The sequence below is a fragment of the Miscanthus floridulus genome, chromosome 19 (genome assembly GCF_019320115.1).
Source record: "Miscanthus floridulus cultivar M001 chromosome 19, ASM1932011v1, whole genome shotgun sequence".
Classification (NCBI taxonomy): domain Eukaryota; kingdom Viridiplantae; phylum Streptophyta; class Magnoliopsida; order Poales; family Poaceae; genus Miscanthus; species Miscanthus floridulus.
In genome coordinates, this window is record NC_089598.1 from 52,781,559 (window position 1) to 52,803,766 (window position 22,208).

Sequence of the window (22,208 nt, forward strand, 5' to 3'; positions counted from 1 at the left end):
GACCGGACTCTGGGCCAGTGTTTAGTCACACCGAAGCCGGCGTCCAGTCAGTATTTAACCCTCAATTCACTTCCAACTTTCGATCATACGTGAATGAAGTTTGCTCTAATGGATCTAAGGGTTTTTTAGGAGCTACCTAGTGCTAGGTTTAGCAAGTGTACACCACACCTAAACCACTAGACTCACTTAAGTCAAACTACCCGTCCATACCCCCTTAATAGTACGGCCAAAGAAAAAACAAAGTCCTAAACTATTCTAAGCGTCTCTTCAACTCCAATCGACATTTAGAACTAGTCCATCCTTAATCTTGTTGTCTATCCTTTGAAAACCAAAATGATATCTATCGTAGGGGCATGACCACCATGATAGCCCAATTGATCTCCATTACCATGACCTAACTTAATTGCCTTTGCAAAGCACACGTTAGTCATAGTAATCATGTATTGTCATTAATCACTGAAACCCAACTAGGGCCCTAGATACTTTCAATCACATTAACTAGTAAATAACAAATGCCAACTAAGTAGGTACATTGCATATTCATAATTTTTACCTTTCCAACGACTGATCCGCGGACGTCAACGGAGTCGCAGCGGACGAAGGGCGTGGGTCAGGCCGACGATCTAGGCCAGCGGTGGCACGGCCGGCCGCTGCAGGTGGTGGGGTCGGCGGTGGCGTGGCCGACGACAGCGGTGGCGCGCGGCGGGCGTGGGATGACCGGGGCTCCGCGCGGCGAGTCCGGTTCGACGAGCGCGGGAGGTACAGCGGCCACGACCGAGGGTGGTGGTAGAGGGCGGCAAGGCGGGGCGAGGTCGGCGGTGGAGGGCGGCAAGGCGGGGCACAGGCCGCCGTTGGGGCGCGGCGCGGGGCGGCCTCGGGGCGACCGCAGGGCTCGGGGCACGCGAGCAGGCGCGGCACGGGCTTGGGAGCAGCGTGGGCAGGGCGCGGCGTGGCGCGGTCGCGGCGTGGATTGAGAAAAATGTCCTGTTCTTTCCTTTATTTAAGGAACTGAGGGTGATTTTTCTCAAATTGAGAAAAAAATTAGGGAAAGGGATCTACTAGAGCTTGATTTTTTTTACCTCCAATCCCCCTTTATTTCTGGTTATAGGAAAAGATGATCTTTTATTCTCAATCCGTTCTTGATCTGGTAGGGATGCTCTTAATATTAATGACCCTTAGATGCTGATGAACCTTAAACACAAGAACCAACAGGCCTAATTACAAAAAATTGCATGCTATGGTTCTGAATATCTGATGGTATATGCCCAAGAATCAACCCGACACAGGCATATGACAGGGTCAACTTATATGCATTCCCATGAACCACCGAATAGATAATGCCTAAAATGAAACATGTGAGGATCAGCCTATATATACTCCGTATACCACTACAGAACTTTATAAGCCTCTACGGTAAACTATCCAATCTACTGTACAATGCAACAATATACAGAGCCCATAAGTTGCACATCTAAGAAGCGGAACCCTTTGTTTGCTCAATTTCCAATGCTTGTTCTGCGACCATGATACATGAATCCATCTCCAAATTTGTGGCCTCGCTGTTTTCTCTTAGCGAAGGCGCTCTTGGCAAAGATAGGATATCAGGGCTGCATTGTATGTCAGGTTGGATTCCTACTTGATCGATTTCATGCAGCGCTGGAGATAGATACTTTGCAACTGTGATAAACAGAGCAGAGCCATCATCCAACTCTGTCACACTCTGCGCAACAGAACAGGATTGTGAAGCATACCAAAATAAGGCGTTTTACAGAAAAGAATAGCATAATGTGAAGTTAGTCTTGCCTGAATTTTTCCTTTACCAAAGGTTCTATGGCCAACCAGAATAGCTCGTCCATTGTCATGTAATGCCCCTGCCAAGATTTCACTTGCACTTGCACTTCCTTCATTGACCTGCGTTAACAAACGTAAACACAGAACATGCATCAGGTAAATGGAGAAAAGGAAAAAAAATGAAAGCAATATCAAAACATTTGTAGTCCAGTAGGCAGTAAAAAAGAAAATCTATACCAATTATGTTTATTATCATTTAAAGATCACTATGCAAATAGAATATAATCTTAGGAAGCATTGAAACAACAAACTTCATCGTATGTAGGTAGCATAATTTCATTAAGAGTGGTTATAGGCTTAGGCCTTAAGGTATTGTGATATTTCTGAAGACTACAACATGGTTACAAAAAAAACCATATGTGCTTCAGACGTATAAGTAATCACATACATATTAAGCATGGCAGTATAGTATTGTGGTTCTTTTTGTCAAGTTTTGTACCCCTATATGATAGGGGAGGAACAATAAAGGATGCAGGGATGGAAAACTCACAAGCACAACAAGAGGGTCATGAGTTAACGAATGCCCTTGGATCATATTTATTGGTAGCACATTCCCGTCACGGTCAATAGTGTTGACAAGAGTTTCATCTCCATCCAACCAAATTTGAGCCACATCAAGACCAGCTTTTACTAAACCTCCCTATTCAAAACAACAAGATTGATACAAGAAAAATATAGCAATTCAACATCTGAAGGCCAACCGTGACAAATATAGACTGACTGGGTTATTCCGTAGATCTAGAATATAAGACTGGACACCCACATCCTCCATCCTTTTTACGGCATTTTCCATTTCAGCTGCTGCAGTCTGGTTTAAAAAAAAGGATATAATATGAATGGTCTAAAAAGATAATATGGAAGTACTTCGTCAGTATATAATTGAGGATTAAGATAAGAACATATTTGGTTCACAGCAAACAAGTTCAGGGTGTTTTCAAACTCAACTTGGTGATGGACAATAAAATAAGATTAATTTCAGCTTTAGAATAACTGGGCCAACAACGTTACAAATGGACGCCTCAAATGTTTACACTCCTTCAATATAATCATGCCACATTGAAATTTGTGAAAATTTGAGTTATTAAATCCATACTGAGAAAAATAATCCAACTTTGTTTAATGATAACTTTATTTTAGATGCAAACATAAAAGAAAAACCAAAATTCGAACATGTACAGTATTTACCTGAGAAAAGGAAGCTAATCTAACATAACCAGTCTTGCACTCATGGCCATCGTCCGACCTATGAGAGATAATTGCAGTTGATACAGGTGAAAGGTTGATAATTTCACGAGACAGCTGGACCTTTGGAAACAAAAGGTAGTGAATGTAATTAGGAAACACTCGATCACTGTCTTAGTAGGAAAATGGTTCTCTTGTGGTTACTGCATTTTTCAACAGAGTGGCTATTGCAATTTGATGAGCTCTGTAGGCGCAGAACATACCTTTCAAATTACACATATAAAAATCTTAAGATTTTAGAATTGTTCGGTCAGCAAATTAAGCATTTACCTCCTTTTGCCTTAAACCTCCACCCCTTTTACTGTCAGTTCCCTGGATATATAAATATGCATCAGTAAGAAAGCAAATACAAAGACGAGGAATGATCTTTCCACGCCTGAGTTGACCAAATTACATAAAGGGGATTCGGGATATGATATAATATAATAGAAGCCTAGTATGCCAGACTTTGGTGAACCAAAAAAACACAATGCTTTTTTTTTAGTTTTATAAACAAAAACCTTGGCCATTTATTGTCAGTGTCTGATTTTTTTTTTATCAAGTGTCTGAATGTTGAACTAGTACATCTCAAGTTGAAGTATGCTTCACAACAAGCAAAAGAGATTTAACTGAAGCTAAGGATATACTACGAAGCTCAAGGTAAGGAAATACATCCAACAACTTCACTTTCACTGTTGTTCCTACACGGCCTCGAAGCCTCTGAGCCGCAGCCTCTCCATCCAAACCAGAAACACTTTTACCTGCAGAATGAGAAGATATCATCATCAATAATAAACCCCCCCGCCCTCCTGGGAATGAGCCTGGTAACAACTTGCAGCACAATAACAGAGAAAAATAGATAATGCACCATTAGCATGTATCAATCACAGTTTTGGCTCCCAATTCTGACAAGCGATTCATAATATTTGTTCAAATCATCGCTCAAACTGTCAAACATTATCTGCAGCTGTGATTGTTAACCAACGAAAGGGGCAAAATGTAAGAAGTACAAAGTAGACATTACAGCTAATTATCAATCATCCCATCACCTGTAATGAATCCCTGCATATTAAGCTGCATTTTCATACTTTCCTTATAATTAAATGTTGATAAAAAAGGATAATGCTGAAGTCAAAACAGATGCCTCATGGACATGTGCTAATACAACACATAAAAACTATGCAAGCATGCTAGATACAAAACTTAATTCATACCCAATGATGTAGTATGCCTTGTGTAATTACTAGAAAGATGAACAGTGCGAAAAAGTAAATACCATCTATCTCAACTAGCTCATCGCCTTCATGTATGCCTGCTCGATCTGCGGGGCCTCCCTGAATGCAGTCCATAACAAGCTGAAACGGATTTGGAATTAGTAATTGGAACACTCACGTCCTCTTTACATGGGGATGAACAAAAACAAACTTACCAATCGTCCAGAGCTTGGCTCCTTGTTTATGAACACCCCAACCCCTTGCACATTCCCATCGCTTCCTATCCTAAAACTCTGGTACTCCTGTATGTGAACAATATTCACAGACTTGTCACAGCTCATACTAGTTTTGTGCAGGTCAGGTAGTAACAGACGTTCTCACTTGACAATATCAACCCAAGCAACAAGCATGCATACCGTGGGGCTGATGATCCTCGTAAATGGGTCGCCGAGTGTGGATAGCATCCCACTGATCTTACTGTAGGCAGCATCCGCTGATTTCAGTGGAAATATCTCTACCATAGTTTGCTGTAGTTTCTGATCCCAATCTGCACGCTTGGCAAAATAAGTACATTGAAAAATAACTTGTCCTATTTCATTTGTCTTCAGGTGGTGATTTTGGTGACGCAAAAGCTGTGAGCTCCACCCTTTCACTCTTGTTACAGTACCAACCAAACACTAGCTCCTATCACTTCAACCAAAAGTTCAAAACTAGCAACTGAAAACACTCCGAGAGAACCATTACGCAAAATTGGGGGTTGTACCTTGGTGGTTGAAGGTAGGATCAACAAAGGTCTCACGGATCAGCCCCCACGTCTCCACCAGCGTCCTCTGCACTCTGTTCACCTGCCACAATAACCCAAACAAACAATCACCATGTAAAGTCCGTATCTTTCTTGGAAACGCGGCGGCCGTGGATCACCGGCGGCACTGGGAGCTTCAGGAACCCAACTCACCTCGCGCGCCTTGGAGACGGGAAACGCGACGGTGAGCGACTCGGCCCGGGCAGGCGGCGTCGGCAGCGGGGACACATCACCGGAGAACCCGGTCAGTGACACCACGGCCGCGGCGGCGAGCCCCACCGCAGCCTGTCCCAGCGCCCGGCCGCCGTGATCCGGCCCGGAAGCCCGGACTGCCGCCTGCTGCGGTGGCGGAGGCTGCTCTCGGCCCAGGCCGGCGGACCGCACCCAGAGTCTCGCTCTCGCTCTCCCCCCAAGAACCGCCGGCCGCGGCAAGGCCTTTCGGACCCGTCCGGGCAGCGAGCGCGGAGCAAGTGTAGCGACGAGGGAGCACTCCACCATTTCCATGGACGCGACGCGGGCGGCGATGGCGAGCTAGCTTGTCCCGAGAGCGCGCGGGATATAGTACAAGTGGGCGCCGGAGACGTCCACGAGAATCTTTTGGCCGTGCGCCGTCTCGTCAGTTGAAGTAGCTGGGCTGGTGGACAGGAGGAGTTCCGTGCGCGTCCACGTCGCGGGTTCACCGTCGCACACGTATCTCCGGTCCGCCGGGTCGAGGCGTTTGGGTGGTGGTGCGCGAGACAGATATTGGGTACTGTTTGTTGGTGGTGGTCTACAGAACTGATGGAGGAGAAATACTCCTGCAGATAAAAAGATTCCCCGAATTTTACTCCTCCTATCTTAAAATGAATCAACTTCTAAAGTTATTCTAAATTAAACTATTTAAAATTTAACTAAATTTAGAGAAAGGTAACTAACATTTATGGTATCAAATTAGTATAAATTAGATAATGATAAAGAAATATATTTTCGTAATGTACTTTCTCTTCTACGTGGCGTGGTGATACGTGACTCAAGTTCGATTATGGTTCACATTCGAGGAGTTTGGATGTTTTCAAAGCAACAAGTAGGCTATGTCGCTATGATGTGCGGACTCTAAAGTGTGGATCCAATGATGCGTAGAAATTTCAAGGGCTGAACAGTAATGAAGTATAGATAGTAGATGTCACTACTTGCAACTAGAGCGATCTGGTTGATCAGAGCTACAAGAGGCTATGATGTCTGACATCGAAATGTTTAGTAAAGCTAGTGAAATAATTTTTGTATGTTACTCAGACAATGGTTCAATAAAAATTGTAAAAAAAGATATAACAGAAAAAAAAACTTGAAACAGGATCACGAATAAGGCATGGAGTGGCCACAATGTCGTGCAGGGGTACTAAGGCCACGCCCAACGCACCACGTTGGATTGCTGCCCCAAGTTTCACGTCTGCATCAACCAGCCATATCATCTCAAGTGATGGAAGCATCAGTTGCTTCGTCTGACCAACGGCAGAAGCAGCAGCCGACGGAGAGTGCGTGGTGGCAAGGAATTGCTCTAACATGACATGACTTCCTCCGAAAATCAAAGCATGGGAGACTGAGAAAAGGAGAGAGCTGTGGAACCGAGATAAAGGTGGAAGCCGCTTCTTGCGTTGGGTTGCTATTGCCCTCGATTTATCTGCTCCTACATGGATTGTAACTTTTTGTTGAGGCCAACGTTTGGTGTTGCTTGGGTTGGTGCTGCCCTAATCAACCATTATCCTTCTAATATGAATTTACTATTTTACCTTTAATTACATAAAAATAATAATAATAATATTTTTTTATATAGGTCTCACCAATTTAGTATGCATTTGGTACCTCTTGCTACTTTTCGCTTGGTACCTTTATGGCACCTCTGTTTTTCTAACCACTCAATCGCTCGTCAACCACGATTCTCGTTTCTCCAATTATAATAAATTTCTCTTAAATTACACACTCGGGAAATCAATGATCATATACCTTCGGATCTTCCTATGCCCTGTTCGTTTGCAGACATTTAGGAGATTTTTTTTGGCCGTATAGATCGAAGCATGCACTAAATAAGCGTATATGACTAAAGCAACAACAGGCAAACACCAATCCATTTTAAGGAAAACAAAGCGTTAACTTGCACTTTTACATGTCAATGGCTGACACTAACTTTGCCAGTGCATTTGGCCCCCCATGTGAGATTTGGTGTATTAATGACAAAGAAATTTATGGATTAACTGAGTTATTGAGAATTATATGTAGGTGTTAATCCTTTTGGATTGTGAATTATGAAATACTAGAAGCATACCTTGTGCGTTGCTGCGGAAATTATGGATATGGTTTAGAATGAAATTAGACTATTTTATTACTTATACAAAGGAATAACCTATTATAAATCAATTTTAGTGGATTGTGTGGCATGTTGACATAGACAACAAAATACTTATGTGTCTTGCTGTTGTGAACATCACATGTGCTAGTGGATTTTAATTGCATTTGATAGTGCATTGTTGAGGTGGACAACTTGTATGTTGAGATACATTACTAGCGGAGTTTTGAATTATAAGAGATATAGATGACACCTTAATTCTTAAAGAAAAACATAGTTCTACTCGATGGAGATTTAAATTTGTTTTATATTTTGAAATTGAGTTTAGAAAACGTCACACTATAAGAGGGATGCAAATTACATTGACTTGAGGATAGAGTGCTCAAATAATCATTTAAATTTAATTGAGAGAAGAGGGATGCAAATTACATTGACTTGAGGATAGAGTGCTCAAATAATCATTTAAATTTAATTGAGAGACATAAATACCGTAAGAGCACTTTGGGCAGGTTTATATGGTTCTGCATGGTCGGAAGTTCCGACGGGTATCCGGAGTGCTGCATGTTTAGCAAGGGGAGGGGTCAGCGCTGCGTCTTCCTGGTCCAGGCGAGAGCATGGTGTGCGAGGTGTCCGCATGAGCGAGCTTGATGTCATGGTGTGGACACGGCGGTGACATGAGGTGCTAACTTCCTGACTTTCTATGGACGGTCGGGCGAGCTCGCGGCCATGGCTGATTCAAAGCCCCCTTCTCTCACCTGTATCTCCCAAATTAGTGGACAGAACTCCATCGTGAATCATTAGTGGACATCTTTATTTTAAGCAACCTAGGTGATTAGATACACAGATCAACAGATCAGAGGGCTCAAAGTTTAATAAACTTGCTGTTTTCGGAAGGTTCAGAACTGTCATTCGGATTTCGGAGTGCAGCTTCAGACATGGTTTCAGCTTGGTTCAGGGATATTGGAAATTGAATTATAAGGCTCAAACATGTTCAGATCTCAACGAAAGTCTTATGTAAACTTGGTGGTATATACTACTAATCATGTGTATACATTGGATTGAGTTGTTACACAAATTTGAAAGAAATTAGGTTGACAACGCGGCACAACTATGCTGTTTTTCAGAACTTCAGAGTTACAGACGACAGTGCAGTTTCAGTTTGTGTTTGCGATTTTAGAAATTGGATTTGTAGTTTCAAAATTGATCAAAGTTCATTGAGATCATTTTGCACGTAAACTTGTTGATACAGACTACTAACTTTGCTTAAACACTTGGGTGGGTTATCTCACAAATTTGTGAGAAAATTAGCCAAGAAACAGTGTTGCCATGTTGGTTTCAGGGACTTACCTTTGGCCCAGTGCAGCACACGACTCTTTGTTAGCTTTGGGAGGTTATAAAATATTCAAACAAGTTTATAGGCAATAATTATAACAATTGAAATATGTAATAGAGTAATTTGGTTACTGAACTTTGTCAAGTGTGGTTACTTATAACACAGTTAATGCTTAATGCTTCATACATATGAAATTTCTGCAGTTTAAATCTCTCCCCCTTAAGGCTCTGTTCGGTTATCTGGGATTGATTCCCAGCCAAACCTTTCCTTCACAAATTTATACTATGGAGGAATAGTTTCAGGCTCGGAATGGCCCATTCTAGAACAACCGAACGTGGCCTAAAGGTATTGATTATATGTCTTTAACTCTTTATTAAATTTAGTTAAACATATTCCCAGAGTTGATTTAGTAACTTCGATAGGGTTTTAATATGTGGTGCAAACCACATACTAGGTAGAAACATATAAACCAATTCAAAAGGAATATTTCAGTTGTTCAAAAAAAAAAAAATCTCAAATTTGGCATCTAGTACATACAAATATGTAAGTTGAGAAGCAAACTCATTTTTCAAAAAATCATACAAAATGACAAATTAGGTGCATGTGCACTAGAAGGCAAAATCTGGATTTGTCTTTTAGTGCACATGCATCTAAAATTCATCATTTTTGTCTGAGTTTTTCTAGTTTGAATTTGCATCCCAACTTTTACACATGAATACATATTTATATGCACTATAGATATACCGAATTTCAAAAACCTTTGAACGACCAAAGTATGTTTTTTTGAATTGGTTTTAATGTTTCCGACGTGGTTTCCACCACATATTTTCCCAACTTAGGAACTTCATCAACAAGGTCTTCGTAAACACACGTGAGACATAAAGTACCATCTTCATGCACAAAATGCTTTCAAAAATTTCAGAAATATGCACATGTATCAACGAATGATGCCATGCTTATGAAATGCACAAGTTTAACACCTATCCTGTTAATAGTACAACAACCAGAGGACGAGCAGACGTGAAGAATAGGGAGGCTGAAGATGCACTTAGATGTTCTATGTGGCTCAAGCTTACTTTTAAGTTCTAACATTCTCCCCCTAATCCTTATGTTTGAGACTGATGTTGACCTTTTCCGATTCTTGCCCTGAGTTCATGGAAACAAATTTGCACTACGTCTTTATTACGAACTTTCAATGTCTGCGAGTTAGCCTTTTGTGCCGACAGACTCAGTAGAAATGCTTCCATTCTCCAAGCACTCGCGGATGAAATGGTACCAACCAAACGTCGATTAATATGATTGCTCTGCTCATGAAAGACAGGGTTCTGACTAAGCGCTAGCTCGTACATGTTGTCCATGCTTGGCTTCGCGGTGTCGTACCATCATCTTTGTTCAGTGAATAAAGGATGTATTTATCACGAAAATTTCACTCACTTAATTAAATGCTCCATTAGAAGAGAATTTGCTGTATTATTGTGATTTTTAATAGGAGTATCGATGATCATCTTATATTGTCTTTTAAACAGTACTATTTCCCTGGTTTTTCTTGGTCTATGCGTAATGATTCTTTTGGGGTAAGGGCAATCCCAATGGTGTATTGATGATGGTTTCTATCCTCATTAAATGACTTGCCACGTAGGTAAAATGTTGACATGGCAACGTAATTAATGAAGAAAGAGAGCAAAAATCATAGAAATGGTTTTCTCATGAAGAAATCAGGTCTTCTCTTGACTCAATGCACCAAGAAACCATGAAATCGCCATTGGGGAGAAACCACCCGTTTCTAGAGAGCTCGTGCCGTACTCCCATTGGAAGAAGAAGATATAGTTGAGAGAGAGAAAGAGAAAATAATTATTACTCATAGAAACCATGAGTTGGAAAGCAGTACTTTTTTTGGTGCGGTATCCTATATTATAAAAACTACTAGTTTCTTTCATCGAGACTGCTCTAAGGGCGCACGATTAGGGATGGATAAAAATTACGGATGTAGTACTTGATGGCTGGAGATTGAAGAAGCAACGTGGAGCATCGGATGAAGATCGTATGGTCCTGGTCCATGGGCCGAAGTCAACCTGACGCCTAGCGTTTGTCATCACCAATGACGAAAAGAAATCTGCCGTCTCGTTCTCTTTTCGACTTTTCCAAACTCAAAGCGACAAGAAGGGCATCGTTTATGCAGATAAGTGTCCGACGTGACTTTTCCCATCATCTCGTGGACTGCTCACGAGTCGTGTTTAACTTAAGCCCTGTTTAAATTCCAAAAATTTTCACCTCAAAGTGTCACGTCGAATCTTGCGGTACATGCATGGAGTACTAAATGCAGACAAAAAATAAAACTAATTACATAGTTGGGCGAGAAATCGCGAGACGAAACTTTCGAACCTAATTAGTCCATAATTAGACACTAATTGTCAAATACAAACGAAAATGTTATAGTAGCCAAAACCAAAAATTTTTGCCAACTAAACGCGCCCTTACTGCACGAGGATCAGGTGCGGCCTACTATGCGATGGGGCGGATGAAGCTTCTGTTCCCGTGAAATGAAATCAAAATTCTGAACACGTGAACAAGTCGTTCAATGTTACGTCAAAAAGTCTAGTTCTAATTACAATGCTAAGTCAAATCCTCTTTAATTTAACCGTTTTTTTAAAAAAATACTAATGTTTATGATATATCAATTAATATTAGAGATTTCTCTTAATATTATTACATTTTATATTGTCGAATATTTACGGTATATCCATTTGGAATATATTGAGACTATTTCCTGCATAAAATTAGTTAAGCATAAAATTTGTTTTGACATTGACCCGATGGAATTTCCACGGTGCGGCATGGGACTTGCAAAAATTCTCCCGAATTTTAGCTTCTTTTCAAGTGATGGTTATTACGTATATTTTATGTTAGATTTACAGCTTTAGTTCGTTGCAATTTCAACATGCATAATTTTGCAATTTTCATATCCGAGAATAAAAACTCCATTAGACAAACCACAAATCGAATAAAATCTGACTTATGTCGGCACAAGTACAATTAACAATCTAATTGTTTTTATAGCGAGAGAAGGACAAAAAAAATTGATATGTCATGGACAAATCATGTAGCTGCAAGCCCCAGCTACTAGCCTACTACCCTCCGAGGCTGACAGCCGGCTGCATGATCGCTGAAAACCAACAATCCAAGACCTCCAGGCACTGCGGGCAGCACCAGTACTCCGCAGGGGCGCATACGTCGTTTGAACTTTGAACAGACTAAAAAATTCAGGCGGGAATTGTCAAAAGCTAACTACGTCGTCTGAACAGACTACAAAATTCAGACGACCGTTAGATAGGAATTGTCTAACCGGAAATGTCTCAGTAGCCGCCAGTATTCTCCTGTGTGTGTCCGTCCCCAGCCCTCACCGCGCCGGGATCGACCCTGTCCTGTCCAACGGGCATACTGACTGCGCAGAAACCGCGACGACATGTCGTGACCTCACTGCTTGCGTTGCCTGCATCGCGCGAGCGGCGGAGCAGCAGAAAACTAAACGACCCGCAAGGCCGCAATACATATATAAGGCTCTTCTGTTGAGCTTCTGATTCGCATCAGTAAACCATCTTCTGCTTTGTCAAGCTTAGTGGCCAGAGGTTTCAAAAAGAGCAATCAGTCACGAGTTACTAGTAAGCAGAGGCTGCAGGCTGTACGTGATCCATTGCATTGCATTGCGAGTTGGAGAAGCGTGCGGTGATGGCGGACCGGCGGAGCAATGGCGGCTCGCCCCCTCGCTGGAGCTTCGCGTCTCAAAGCAGCCATTTTGCGGCGATGATGAGAGGAGGAAGCTACGCGCCCCCGAGCCTCTGGCGCCCGTCGGCGGTCGGTGGTGCCGCCCTGTCAGTGTCCACACCGCCGCTGGCAGCGGTTGTGGCCTCAGCGCCCGCCGAGAAGAACAAGAAGAACTTCGCCGCGGACTTCCTGCTGGGCGGGGTGTCGTCGTCGGTGTCCAAGACCGTGGCGGCGCCGATCGAGCGCGTCAAGATGCTGCTGCAGAACCAGGACGAGCTGATCCGCACGGGCAGGCTGTCGGAGCCGTACAGGGGCATCGGCGACTGCTTCGGCCGCACCGTCCGGGACGAGGGCGTCCTGTCGCTGTGGCGCGGGAACACCACCAACGTGATCCGCTACTTCCCCACGCAGGCCCTCAACTTCGCGTTCAAGGACTACTTCAAGGCGCTCTTCAACTTCAGCAGGGACAGGGACGGCTACTGGAGGTGGTTCGCCGGGAACATCGCCTCGGGAAGCGCCGCGGGGGCCACGTCGTTGCTCTTCGTCTACTCCCTCGACTACGCCAGGACGCGCCTCACCAACGACTACAAGGCGGCGGCCGCCAAGGGCGGCGGCGAGAGGCAGTTCACGGGCCTCGTCGACGTCTACCGGAAGACGCTCCGGTCCGATGGCGTCGCGGGGCTCTACCGAGGGTTCAACGTCTCGGTGGTCGGGATCGTCGTCTACCGGGGCCTCTACTTCGGCATGTACGACTCCTTCAAGCCCGTCCTGCTCACGGGGAAGCTGCAGGACAACTTCTTCGCGAGCTTGGCGCTCGGCTGGATGATCACCAATGGCGCCAATCTCGCCTCTTACCCGCTCGACACTGTCCGGAGAAGGATGATGATGACCTCGGGGGAGGCCATCAAGTACAAGAGCTCCATGGACGCCTTCGCCCAGATCGTCAGGAACGAGGGCCCCAAGTCGCTCTTCAAAGGCGCCGGCGCGAACGTCCTACGCGCCATCGCCGGCGCTGGCGCGCTTGCCGGCTACGACCAGCTGCAGCTCATCTTCTTTGGCAAGAAGTACGGCTCAGGTGGCGCCTAAACAATAAACAGGGAGGGGTTCATTTCAGTAGAACTCAATGATTAGATGGATGATGACGAAAAGGGCATTTGATTCCTAATATATCGTTTTTTTTACAGATTCAAATATTTGTACAGCTCTAAATTCACAATAAGAAGCATTAAGAATGCTTCCATTTGTTCGCTCTGATTGATTTTTTAAAATTCTGTTTGTAAGATTGCAGTGATGTAATAAGTGTTGGAGTTGTTCCAAATTCACTCCAGAATATAGGCCAGGCTTCTGACGGAGCGAAGTGGAGGCCCGTCGCCGGAGGCTTGGGCCGGAGCGTAGCGGTATATACACCCTTGCTAGGGTTTCGTGGAGACTTGATTCTCTTGTAAGCCGCCATAGGCGTGTAACCCAAAACTCTTGAGATAGTGAGATTGTTGCTGGCTGGTGCCCGTGGTTTTTCCCCTTCACATCGGAGGGGTTTTCCACGTTAAATCGTGTGTCTCCTCTGTGGCTTGATTCTTTACTTCATATTCCTATACGTCGTTCATAACAAGTGGTACCAGAGCTTTGGTTGCTGTTAGGGTTCATGACGACGTCAATGAAGTTCGATCTTCCGCTGCTGAACTACGACACGCGGTTCTCGCTATGGCAAGTCAAGATGCGGGGGATTCTGGCGCAGACTCATGACTATGATGAGGCGCTGGATAGTTTCGGAAAGAGGAAGGCCGAGTGGACTCCAGAAGAGATCCGCAAGGATCAGAAGGCGCTCGCCCTAATTCAGTTGCATCTTCATAATGATATTTTGCAGGAGTGTCTGAAAGAGAAAACTGCTGCAGAACTATGGCTGAAACTGGAATCGATCTGTATGTCCAAGGATCTAACCAGTAAGATGCAGATGAAGATGAAGCTGTTCACCCTGAAGATGAAGGAGGAGGATTCAGTGATGAGCCACATCGCTGAATTCAAGAAGATCGTCGCCGACCTAGTGTCGATGGAGGTGAAGTATGATGATGAGGACTTAGGTCTTTTACTGCTATGTTCTTTGCCAAATTCGTATGCAAATTTTCGTGACACCATACTTTTGAGCCGTGATGAACTAACCCTAAAGGAAGTTTATGAGGCTCTCCAGTCTAGGGAAAAGATGAGAGGCATGGTGCAGAATGACGGGACGTCGTCCTCCAAGGGCGATGCTTTGCATGTGAGAGGCAGAACTGAAAATAGATCCTCCAATGATGGCAATGATGGTAGAAAGAACTACGAAAGGAGAGGCCGTTCAAAGTCCAAGCCGCATGGTAATAAAAAGTTCTGTGTTTATTGCAAGCTGACAAATCATAATGTTGAGGATTGCAGAAAAGTACAGAATAAGGAGAAGAGGAAACAAAAGTCGGCTGGTAAGGTCTCTGTTGCTGCTGCTGTGTCTGATGATGATTCTGGAGATTGTCTGGTAGTATTTGCTGGTTGTGTTGCTGGTCATGATGAATGGATTCTCGATTCCGCATGTTCATTTCATATTTGCACTAACAGAAATTGGTTTAGCTCGTATAAGCCTGTGCAGAAAGGGGATGTTGTGCGGATGGGAGATGATAACCCGTGTGACATTGTGGGGATTGGATCAGTTCAGATCAAGACTGATGATGGCATGACACGCACGCTGAAAAATGTCAGGTATATACCAGGGATGTCCAGAAATCTTATCTCATTGAGCACGCTTGATGCAGAAGGTTACAAATATTCCGGTTCAGATGGCGTTCTGAAGGTATCAAAAGGTTCTCTTGTTTGCTTGAAAGGTGATCTTAATTCTGCAAAGTTATATGTCCTTAGAGGGTGTACTTTACCTGGTTCTGATTCCGCTGTTGCTGCTGTTACTAATGATGAACCTAGTAAAACTAACCTTTGGCATATGCGTTTGGGACATATGAGTCACCATGATATGGCAGAATTGATGAGGAGAAACCTGCTGGATGGCTGCACTTCGAGTAAAATAAAGTTTTGTGAGCATTGTATTTTCGGGAAGCATAAAAGGGTACATTTCAACACTTCTGTTCACACCACTAAAGGTACTCTTGATTATGTTCATGCTGATTTATGGGGTCCTTCCCGTAAGTCCTCACTTGGTGGTGCTCGTTACATGCTTACAATTATTGATGATTACTCTAGAAGGGTTTGGCCTTATTTTCTGAAACAGAAAGATGATACTTTTGCTGCTTTTAAGGACTGAAAAGTAATGATAGAAAGGCAAACTGAAAGGAAGGTAAAATTGCTTCGTACTGATAATGGTGGAGAATTTTGTTCGCGTGAATTTAATGATTATTGCAGATCGGAAGGCATTGTTAGGCATCACACCATACCCCATACTCCACAACAGAATGGTGTGGCCGAACGCATGAACAGAACCATCATATCTAAGGCCCGTTGCATGCTGTCTAATGCCAGGATGAGCAAGCATTTTTGGGCTGAAGCTGCTAATACTGCCTGTTACTTGATAAACAGGTCGCCTTCTATTCCACTAAATAAAAGAACTCCCATTGAGGTATGGTCTGGTACGCCTGCTGATTATTCACAGTTGAAAGTTTTTGGATGCACTGCTTATGCTCATGTTGATAATGGAAAATTAGAGCCTAGAGCTGTTAAGTGTCTTTTCCTTGGTTATAGTTCGGGAGTCAAAGGCTATAAATTATGGAATCCTGAAACAGGAAAGACTTTTATGAGCAGGAGTGTTGTTTTCAATGAATCTGTGATGTTTACTAACAGTTTGCCCTCAGATCATGTTCCAGAAAAAGAGCTGCAGCGTATGCGCATGCAGGTGGAGCATGTTGATGATGATACAGGTGTGCAGGTGGAGCCTATTGATGAGCATGGTGACCATGATAATGATGTTGCTGAGGATGATGCTCATGATGATGTTCAGCAAACTCCTCCTATTTTGCAGTTAGAGGAGGATTTACCTATTGCTCAACGCAAGTCAAAAAGGACAATTGCACCTCCTAAGCGTCTTATTGAAGAGTGTAATTTGTCTTACTATGCTTTGAGTTGTGCTGAACAGGTGGAGAATGTTCATGAGCCAGCAACCTATAAAGAAGTTATTCGTTGTGGTGATACTGAGAATTGGATTTCTGCTATGCATGAGGAGATGCAGTCTCTTGAGAAGAACAGTACATGGGAGATTGTACCTTTGCCTAAGAATAAGAAGACCATCAGCTGCAAATGGATCTTCAAGAGAAAGGAGGGTTCATCTCCAAGCGAGCCTCCAAAGTATAAGGCAAGGTTAGTTGCTAAAGGCTACAGTCAAATTCCGGGTGTTGACTACAATGATGTGTTCTCTCCAGTGGTAAAACACAGTTCAATTCGTACTTTCCTTAGTATTGTTGCTTCACATGATCTTGAGCTTGAGCAGTTAGATGTGAAGACTGCGTTTTTGCATGGAGAGCTTGAGGAGGACATATACATGGACCAACCAGAAGGGTTCATAGTGCCTGGCAAGGAAAAATATGTGTGCAAGTTGAAGAGATCCTTGTATGGTTTGAAACAGTCCCCTCGTCAGTGGAACAAGAGGTTTGATTCATTTATGTTAGCACACAGTTTTAAAAGATCTAAGTATGATAGCTGTGTTTACATCAAGCATGTTAATGGATCACCTATATATTTGCTGTTATATGTTGATGATATGCTGATTGCTGCCAAGAGTAAGATTGAAATCACTAAGTTAAAGAAGCTATTGAGTAGTGGTTTTGATATGAAAGATCTTGGTAGTGCTAAAAAAATTCTTGGTATGGAAATTAGTAGAGATAGAAAATCTGGTTTGCTATTTCTTAGTCAACAAAATTATATCAAGAAAGTTCTTCAGCGTTTCAACATGCAAAATGCTAAGGCTGTTAGTACCCCTATTGCACCTCACTTTAAGTTGTCAGCTGCTCAGTGTCCTAGTACAGATGCAGAGATTGAATACATGTCAAAGGTTCCTTATTCTAGTGCTGTGGGGTCTTTGATGTATGCCATGGTTTGCTCTCGTCCAGATTTGTCATATGCTATGAGTCTTGTTAGTAGATATATGTCTAATCCTGGCAAAGAACATTGGAGGGCAGTTCAGTGGATTTTTAGGTACCTCAGAGGCACAGCAGATTCCTGTTTAAAGTTTGGAAGAACTGATAAGGGTCTTATTGGCTATGTGGATTCTGATTATGCTGCTGATCTGGACAGGCGAAGATCACTTACAGGTTATGTGTTTACTGTTGGCAGTTGTGCTGTGAGTTGGAGGGCTACTTTACAGTCAGTTGTTGCTTTGTCTACTACTGAAGCAGAATATATGGCTATTTGTGAAGCGTGCAAAGAATTAATTTGGCTGAAAGGTTTGTACGCTGAGCTTTGTGGAGTTGAATCTTGCATAAGTTTGCACTGTGACAGTCAAAGTGCAATTTACCTCACTAAAGATCAGATGTTCCATGAGAGAACTAAGCACATAGATATCAAGTATCATTTTGTGCGTGATGTGATTGAAGAAGGTAAGCTGAAGGTATGCAAGATTAGTACTCATGATAATCCTGCTGATATGATGACAAAGCCTGTTCCTGTTGCTAAGTTTGAGCTGTGCTCAAACTTAGTTGGTTTAATTGGATAGTCCAAGAGACTATTGTTGGCACCAGTGGTTTTCTATCTTTGTTATGTTCAGGATGAAGGGTTGATTTATGATACAAGATGAATTTGTCTCAAGGTGGAGTTTGTTGGAGTTGTTCCAAATTCACTCCAGAATATAGGCCAGGCTTCTGACGGAGCGAAGCGGAGGCCCGTCGCCGGAGGCTTGGGCCGGAGCGTAGCGGTATATACACCCTTGCTAGGGTTTCGTGGAGACTTGATTCTCTTGTAAGCCGCCATAGGCGTGTAACCCAAAACTCTTGAGATAGTGAGATTGTTGCTGGCTGGTGCCCGTGGTTTTTCCCCTTCACATCGGAGGGGTTTTCCACGTTAAATCGTGTGTCTCCTCTGTGGCTTGATTCTTTACTTCATATTCCTATACGTCGTTCATAACAACAAGTACTCTCAGAAAATAAAGAGGGAACTCAAGTTGCCTGCAAGTGTTCACTGTTATCAACTTTACAGAGGCATCAGCGAACTCTGCTGACAAAATTCAGAGGAACCAACTCTTATCAGCACAAAGCCAGCCTGCCAAACAGAGTAGCTGTTCTATGCTACATCTTCCTGAACCCGAAGCCAGACAGATCAGGTTCTCAGTCTCAGGGCAGCGAACTATAAGCTTGGCTTCTGAAATCTGCATATGCCACAAGATGCCATGCCGTCTCCTGTGCATATGCAGTCAGTATGATTGCGGTCCACCAAAGATTGGCCTCATGAACCTGTCATCGAACTTCCTCCAGTAGATGTGAACCGTGTGCACAGGCCTCTCCAGCATCATAGATAAGCTCCTCTTGGCCTGCTCCAAGACAATACCGCTGCCTGACGTGCCTTCATCAGCCGATAGAAACGGCAGGGTGAAGTCATCCTTTGGGGAGTTGCTGCCTGTGCTATGGCCTCTGGACAGCGCCCTCGAGTGACGCGGGAGCATGGCACTAATGAGGGGCCTGGTCAGGAAGCCAAACACCTGAAATCATGGCCAAGTTTCAGCTTTCTCAAGTCTTCAACTATGAACTGATGACATGAACTCTGCATTCACATGTTGCCAGGTCCCTTAATTAAGATACCAACCAGAGTGGTGAAGAATACGACAACGATTGTGCTGGTAATGATGGTGGCATGAACTGGATCCGATGTTACACCTGAGAATGTGAACTATAATAATACATACAAGGTTGATAAGTCAACAATTACCTTCAAATCAGATATAGCTTCTTCCAGAAAATATTTATATAGTGAACCAAAAGACAATAGCTAGCAAAAACATTATTAGTTACCTGATTGTATGCTAGTGCAATCGAAACAGCACCTCTCATGAGCCCAGCCCACCAAATAACAACCTTGGCATGAGTAAAGAATTTCGAGGGTGTCATCTCATTGGCATTCTTACAGAAAAGATTATAAATTGCTTTTCAGTCAAAACCAAAAAAAAAAAACCTGATGCTTGAATGTGATCGGGGTTCTCTCGGAACTTCCACTCATGGTATTTGACAAAATGGATATTGGGAAAACAAATGCCGCTCGTCCCAGTAATATGAGTAATATGACGATGCCAAAGATACCAATGGATGTCTTAAAGCTGGAAAAGTAAAAAAAAAAATGGCTTTGAGGCATGATTCTAGTTAACTAGGAAATAATAAATAGAAGCTACTCCCTCCATTTCAAGTCATAAGTCGTTAGTCTTTATTATGTATCAAGACATAGCTTATATCTAGGTGCATATGTACCTAGAAAAGCTAGAATGAACTATAATTTGGGATGGAGGGCGTACTTTAGGACAACCGAAGACAGAGAGAAGAGACTTTGTGCTCTGTTGCTCACCTTTCCTTTGATGTCTTCCACTTATCAATGTCAAGAGCATCCATACCAACATAAAGAAAGATGAATGTCTCAGCAATGAAAGATAATGTTGAAAATATATGCCTGCAGTCACATCCATAAGACAAGGATTATTTCACAACAGCATAAACATTTCTGAAAATGGATCCAAAGATACCAAATATGGCACTCGATTGTTAACAAATGTTTAAACAACGATTCTTGAGCTCACTTTGTCGTGATTCTTGAGCTCTCTGTCACGTTGTGCCATGCATAGTGGGACATGACAATCCCGCAAAAGAACACGGTCAAAATTCCACTCAGCTCTAGCAACTGCCGAACGGGATGCATGCAGCATCTTCAGATGAATTGTGGAAGAACAAATTTGAAGTACTAGTATCTAAATTTGGTAACCTTACCTCTGCCAGCATATATGATAAATAAGCCATGAGAGCCATCAAGGCAACCTCTCGATCAGTCGAATGCCTGAAAAATAAGGGGAAGAAATTTCAAAGATAAAAGAGTAGAAGATGAACACAAACCAAATCTATTCGTAGCAACTATTACTCACCTACCAAAATACAGAGCTTTGAGAACATATGCAGTCGCTAGACCGATCTGACAAATTGTGGTAAAAAGTTTAGGGTGTACAAAGAAAATGGCACTACTGTGTATATAGCGAATACTCCTACTTGAGATATGGAGGGAAAAACAGTTCTTACTGAGATTCCGATGATCGTGCTGGTTGCGAAGAGATAGAGGAAGTCAGATATCAGTTTTAGCACAACCCCACCTTTGAGCTTACTGACATCGAGATTCTTGATAACATTGAAAAGAACAACTGCTGTTGCATCGTTGACAACTCCTTCTCCAAACACCAAGCTGTACAGCCTTGGTGTCTCATCTTGGTTTATGACCTGTGTTTCAGCTCCGTGTATTAAGCATATGGAAGTGGAACACGTGTCAAAGAAGGTGTGCCAGGAATTCAGAAAGCAGGGTATAGCAGACCTGCAATGTGCACACGGTATCTGTTGAAGAAAATATGGCTCCCAGTGCTGAAATTACAATTTACACATGAGATCAGTACTAAGTTCATGAAAAAACAGAGGACAGTTTAATAAGAAACAGAAATAAAGGAAGACAAACCTAAATAATCTACCGCATCAAGCTCTCCAAATCCGACTTTCGGGAAGAGCCAATAGCAGCCTGATATTAACCAGAAGTACATGTCATAAACAGTCACCAAAGCTGAGAAAGTTGTAAATGGCGAATGAGTTTTTATTCACAATTAATTTGCTGGGATCCTAGATTTTACTAGTTATAGTATTATATTGTATAAAAAATGACCTATAGATACAAAGAGCTTACGAATCAGTAAAACCTACCTGCCGAAACTATTGCACCTGAAATGAAAACACCGAACACGCCGAAGGACATGATGGTCATGAAGTTGTGGAAGAACTGCTTCTTCTTGACCTGAAACCTGTAGGCAAATAGCAGCCATGTCCACAACGCTCGACTAGGCATCTGATCGAAACTCACAGTCATGCCATTACAAATCTACCTTGCAAGTGGACCAAGCATGCATACCCGGCATTGAAGATTATCGGTGGAAGCACGTAGATGAAGAAGAGCTGCTCGTCGAACCTCAGGATGTGCGAGTGCTTCCCTTTGGTGAGCAGAAATATGATCGCCCCTATGATGCACCCCTGCCAAAAGAAAAATCGTAGAAATAGTTGTTGACAGGGAAACAGTGAATCGTTAATACTGAGTGGAAATTTGGCGTGGCGGCTGGCGGGGCTTGGATTCGTACGATGATGAGGGCGGTGATGGACTCGTTGACCCACTTGTTCTCCTCGAGGAGGTGGCCGGCGACGAGGCACAGGCACAGCACCGCCGTGAACACGCAGATGGACACCACCGTGGTGCTGCTCCCACCGGTCCCATCCGCCGCCGCTGCCGTCACCACCAGCTCTTCCCACCACGCCGCCGCCATGGATTCTCTGTCGCTGTCTCTCGCACCATGTCCTCTGTTTTTGCTGCCGCCGTGTGACGGACGATTTTGGCGCGTAGGCAGGGGCCTTGGAAACGGCAGTGGCGCAGTGCACGTCACAGCAGCACGCGTGGATGGACCCTGGCACCGTGCCTGCGTGGTACGTGATCCCAGGAGCCACGTCTGTGGGAGGAGTCCTGAAGGGCTGCTGC

General features: G+C 43.4%; 3 protein-coding genes across 4 annotated transcripts; 1 reads left to right on the plus strand and 2 right to left on the minus strand.

Annotated features, from left to right (window-relative positions):
* Nucleotides 1-1,120: 1,120 nt before the first annotated feature.
* LOC136527374 (carboxyl-terminal-processing peptidase 3, chloroplastic-like) lies at nt 1,121-5,715 on the minus strand. 2 transcript variants are annotated; one of them, XM_066520083.1, is made up of 12 exons: nt 5,242-5,715; nt 5,050-5,131; nt 4,703-4,833; nt 4,502-4,588; nt 4,349-4,427; nt 3,745-3,833; nt 3,364-3,405; nt 3,037-3,156; nt 2,615-2,659; nt 2,342-2,491; nt 1,804-1,911; nt 1,121-1,720 (listed from the first exon to the last, which is right to left on the minus strand). In XM_066520083.1, exons 1-12 carry the CDS (start codon nt 5,590-5,592, stop codon nt 1,472-1,474), a joined length of 1,533 nt encoding a protein of 510 aa, XP_066376180.1. In that variant the 5' UTR covers nt 5,593-5,715; the 3' UTR covers nt 1,121-1,471. The 2 variants fall into 2 exon arrangements, with proteins under 2 accessions (XP_066376180.1, XP_066376179.1); XM_066520082.1 differs by having other exon boundaries at nt 1,122-1,720; nt 2,573-2,659; nt 5,242-5,712.
* A 6,752-nt stretch (nt 5,716-12,467) lies between these two features.
* On the plus strand, nt 12,468-13,589 carry LOC136527375 (ADP,ATP carrier protein 1, mitochondrial-like). Its single transcript, XM_066520084.1, has one exon. The coding sequence runs from the start codon at nt 12,468-12,470 to the stop codon at nt 13,587-13,589; it is 1,122 nt and encodes a 373-aa protein (XP_066376181.1).
* A 5,174-nt stretch (nt 13,590-18,763) lies between these two features.
* Nucleotides 18,764-21,999, minus strand: LOC136527485 (sodium/hydrogen exchanger 4). The gene is made up of 14 exons (XM_066520237.1): nt 21,817-21,999; nt 21,594-21,712; nt 21,389-21,486; nt 21,150-21,209; nt 21,012-21,058; nt 20,726-20,920; nt 20,575-20,621; nt 20,423-20,489; nt 20,236-20,336; nt 20,007-20,108; nt 19,623-19,764; nt 19,463-19,525; nt 19,257-19,340; nt 18,764-19,152 (listed from the first exon to the last, which is right to left on the minus strand). The coding sequence occupies exons 1-14, from the start codon at nt 21,997-21,999 to the stop codon at nt 18,868-18,870; spliced, it is 1,593 nt and encodes a 530-aa protein (XP_066376334.1). The 3' UTR covers nt 18,764-18,867.
* Between the last annotated feature and the right edge of the window lie 209 nt (nt 22,000-22,208).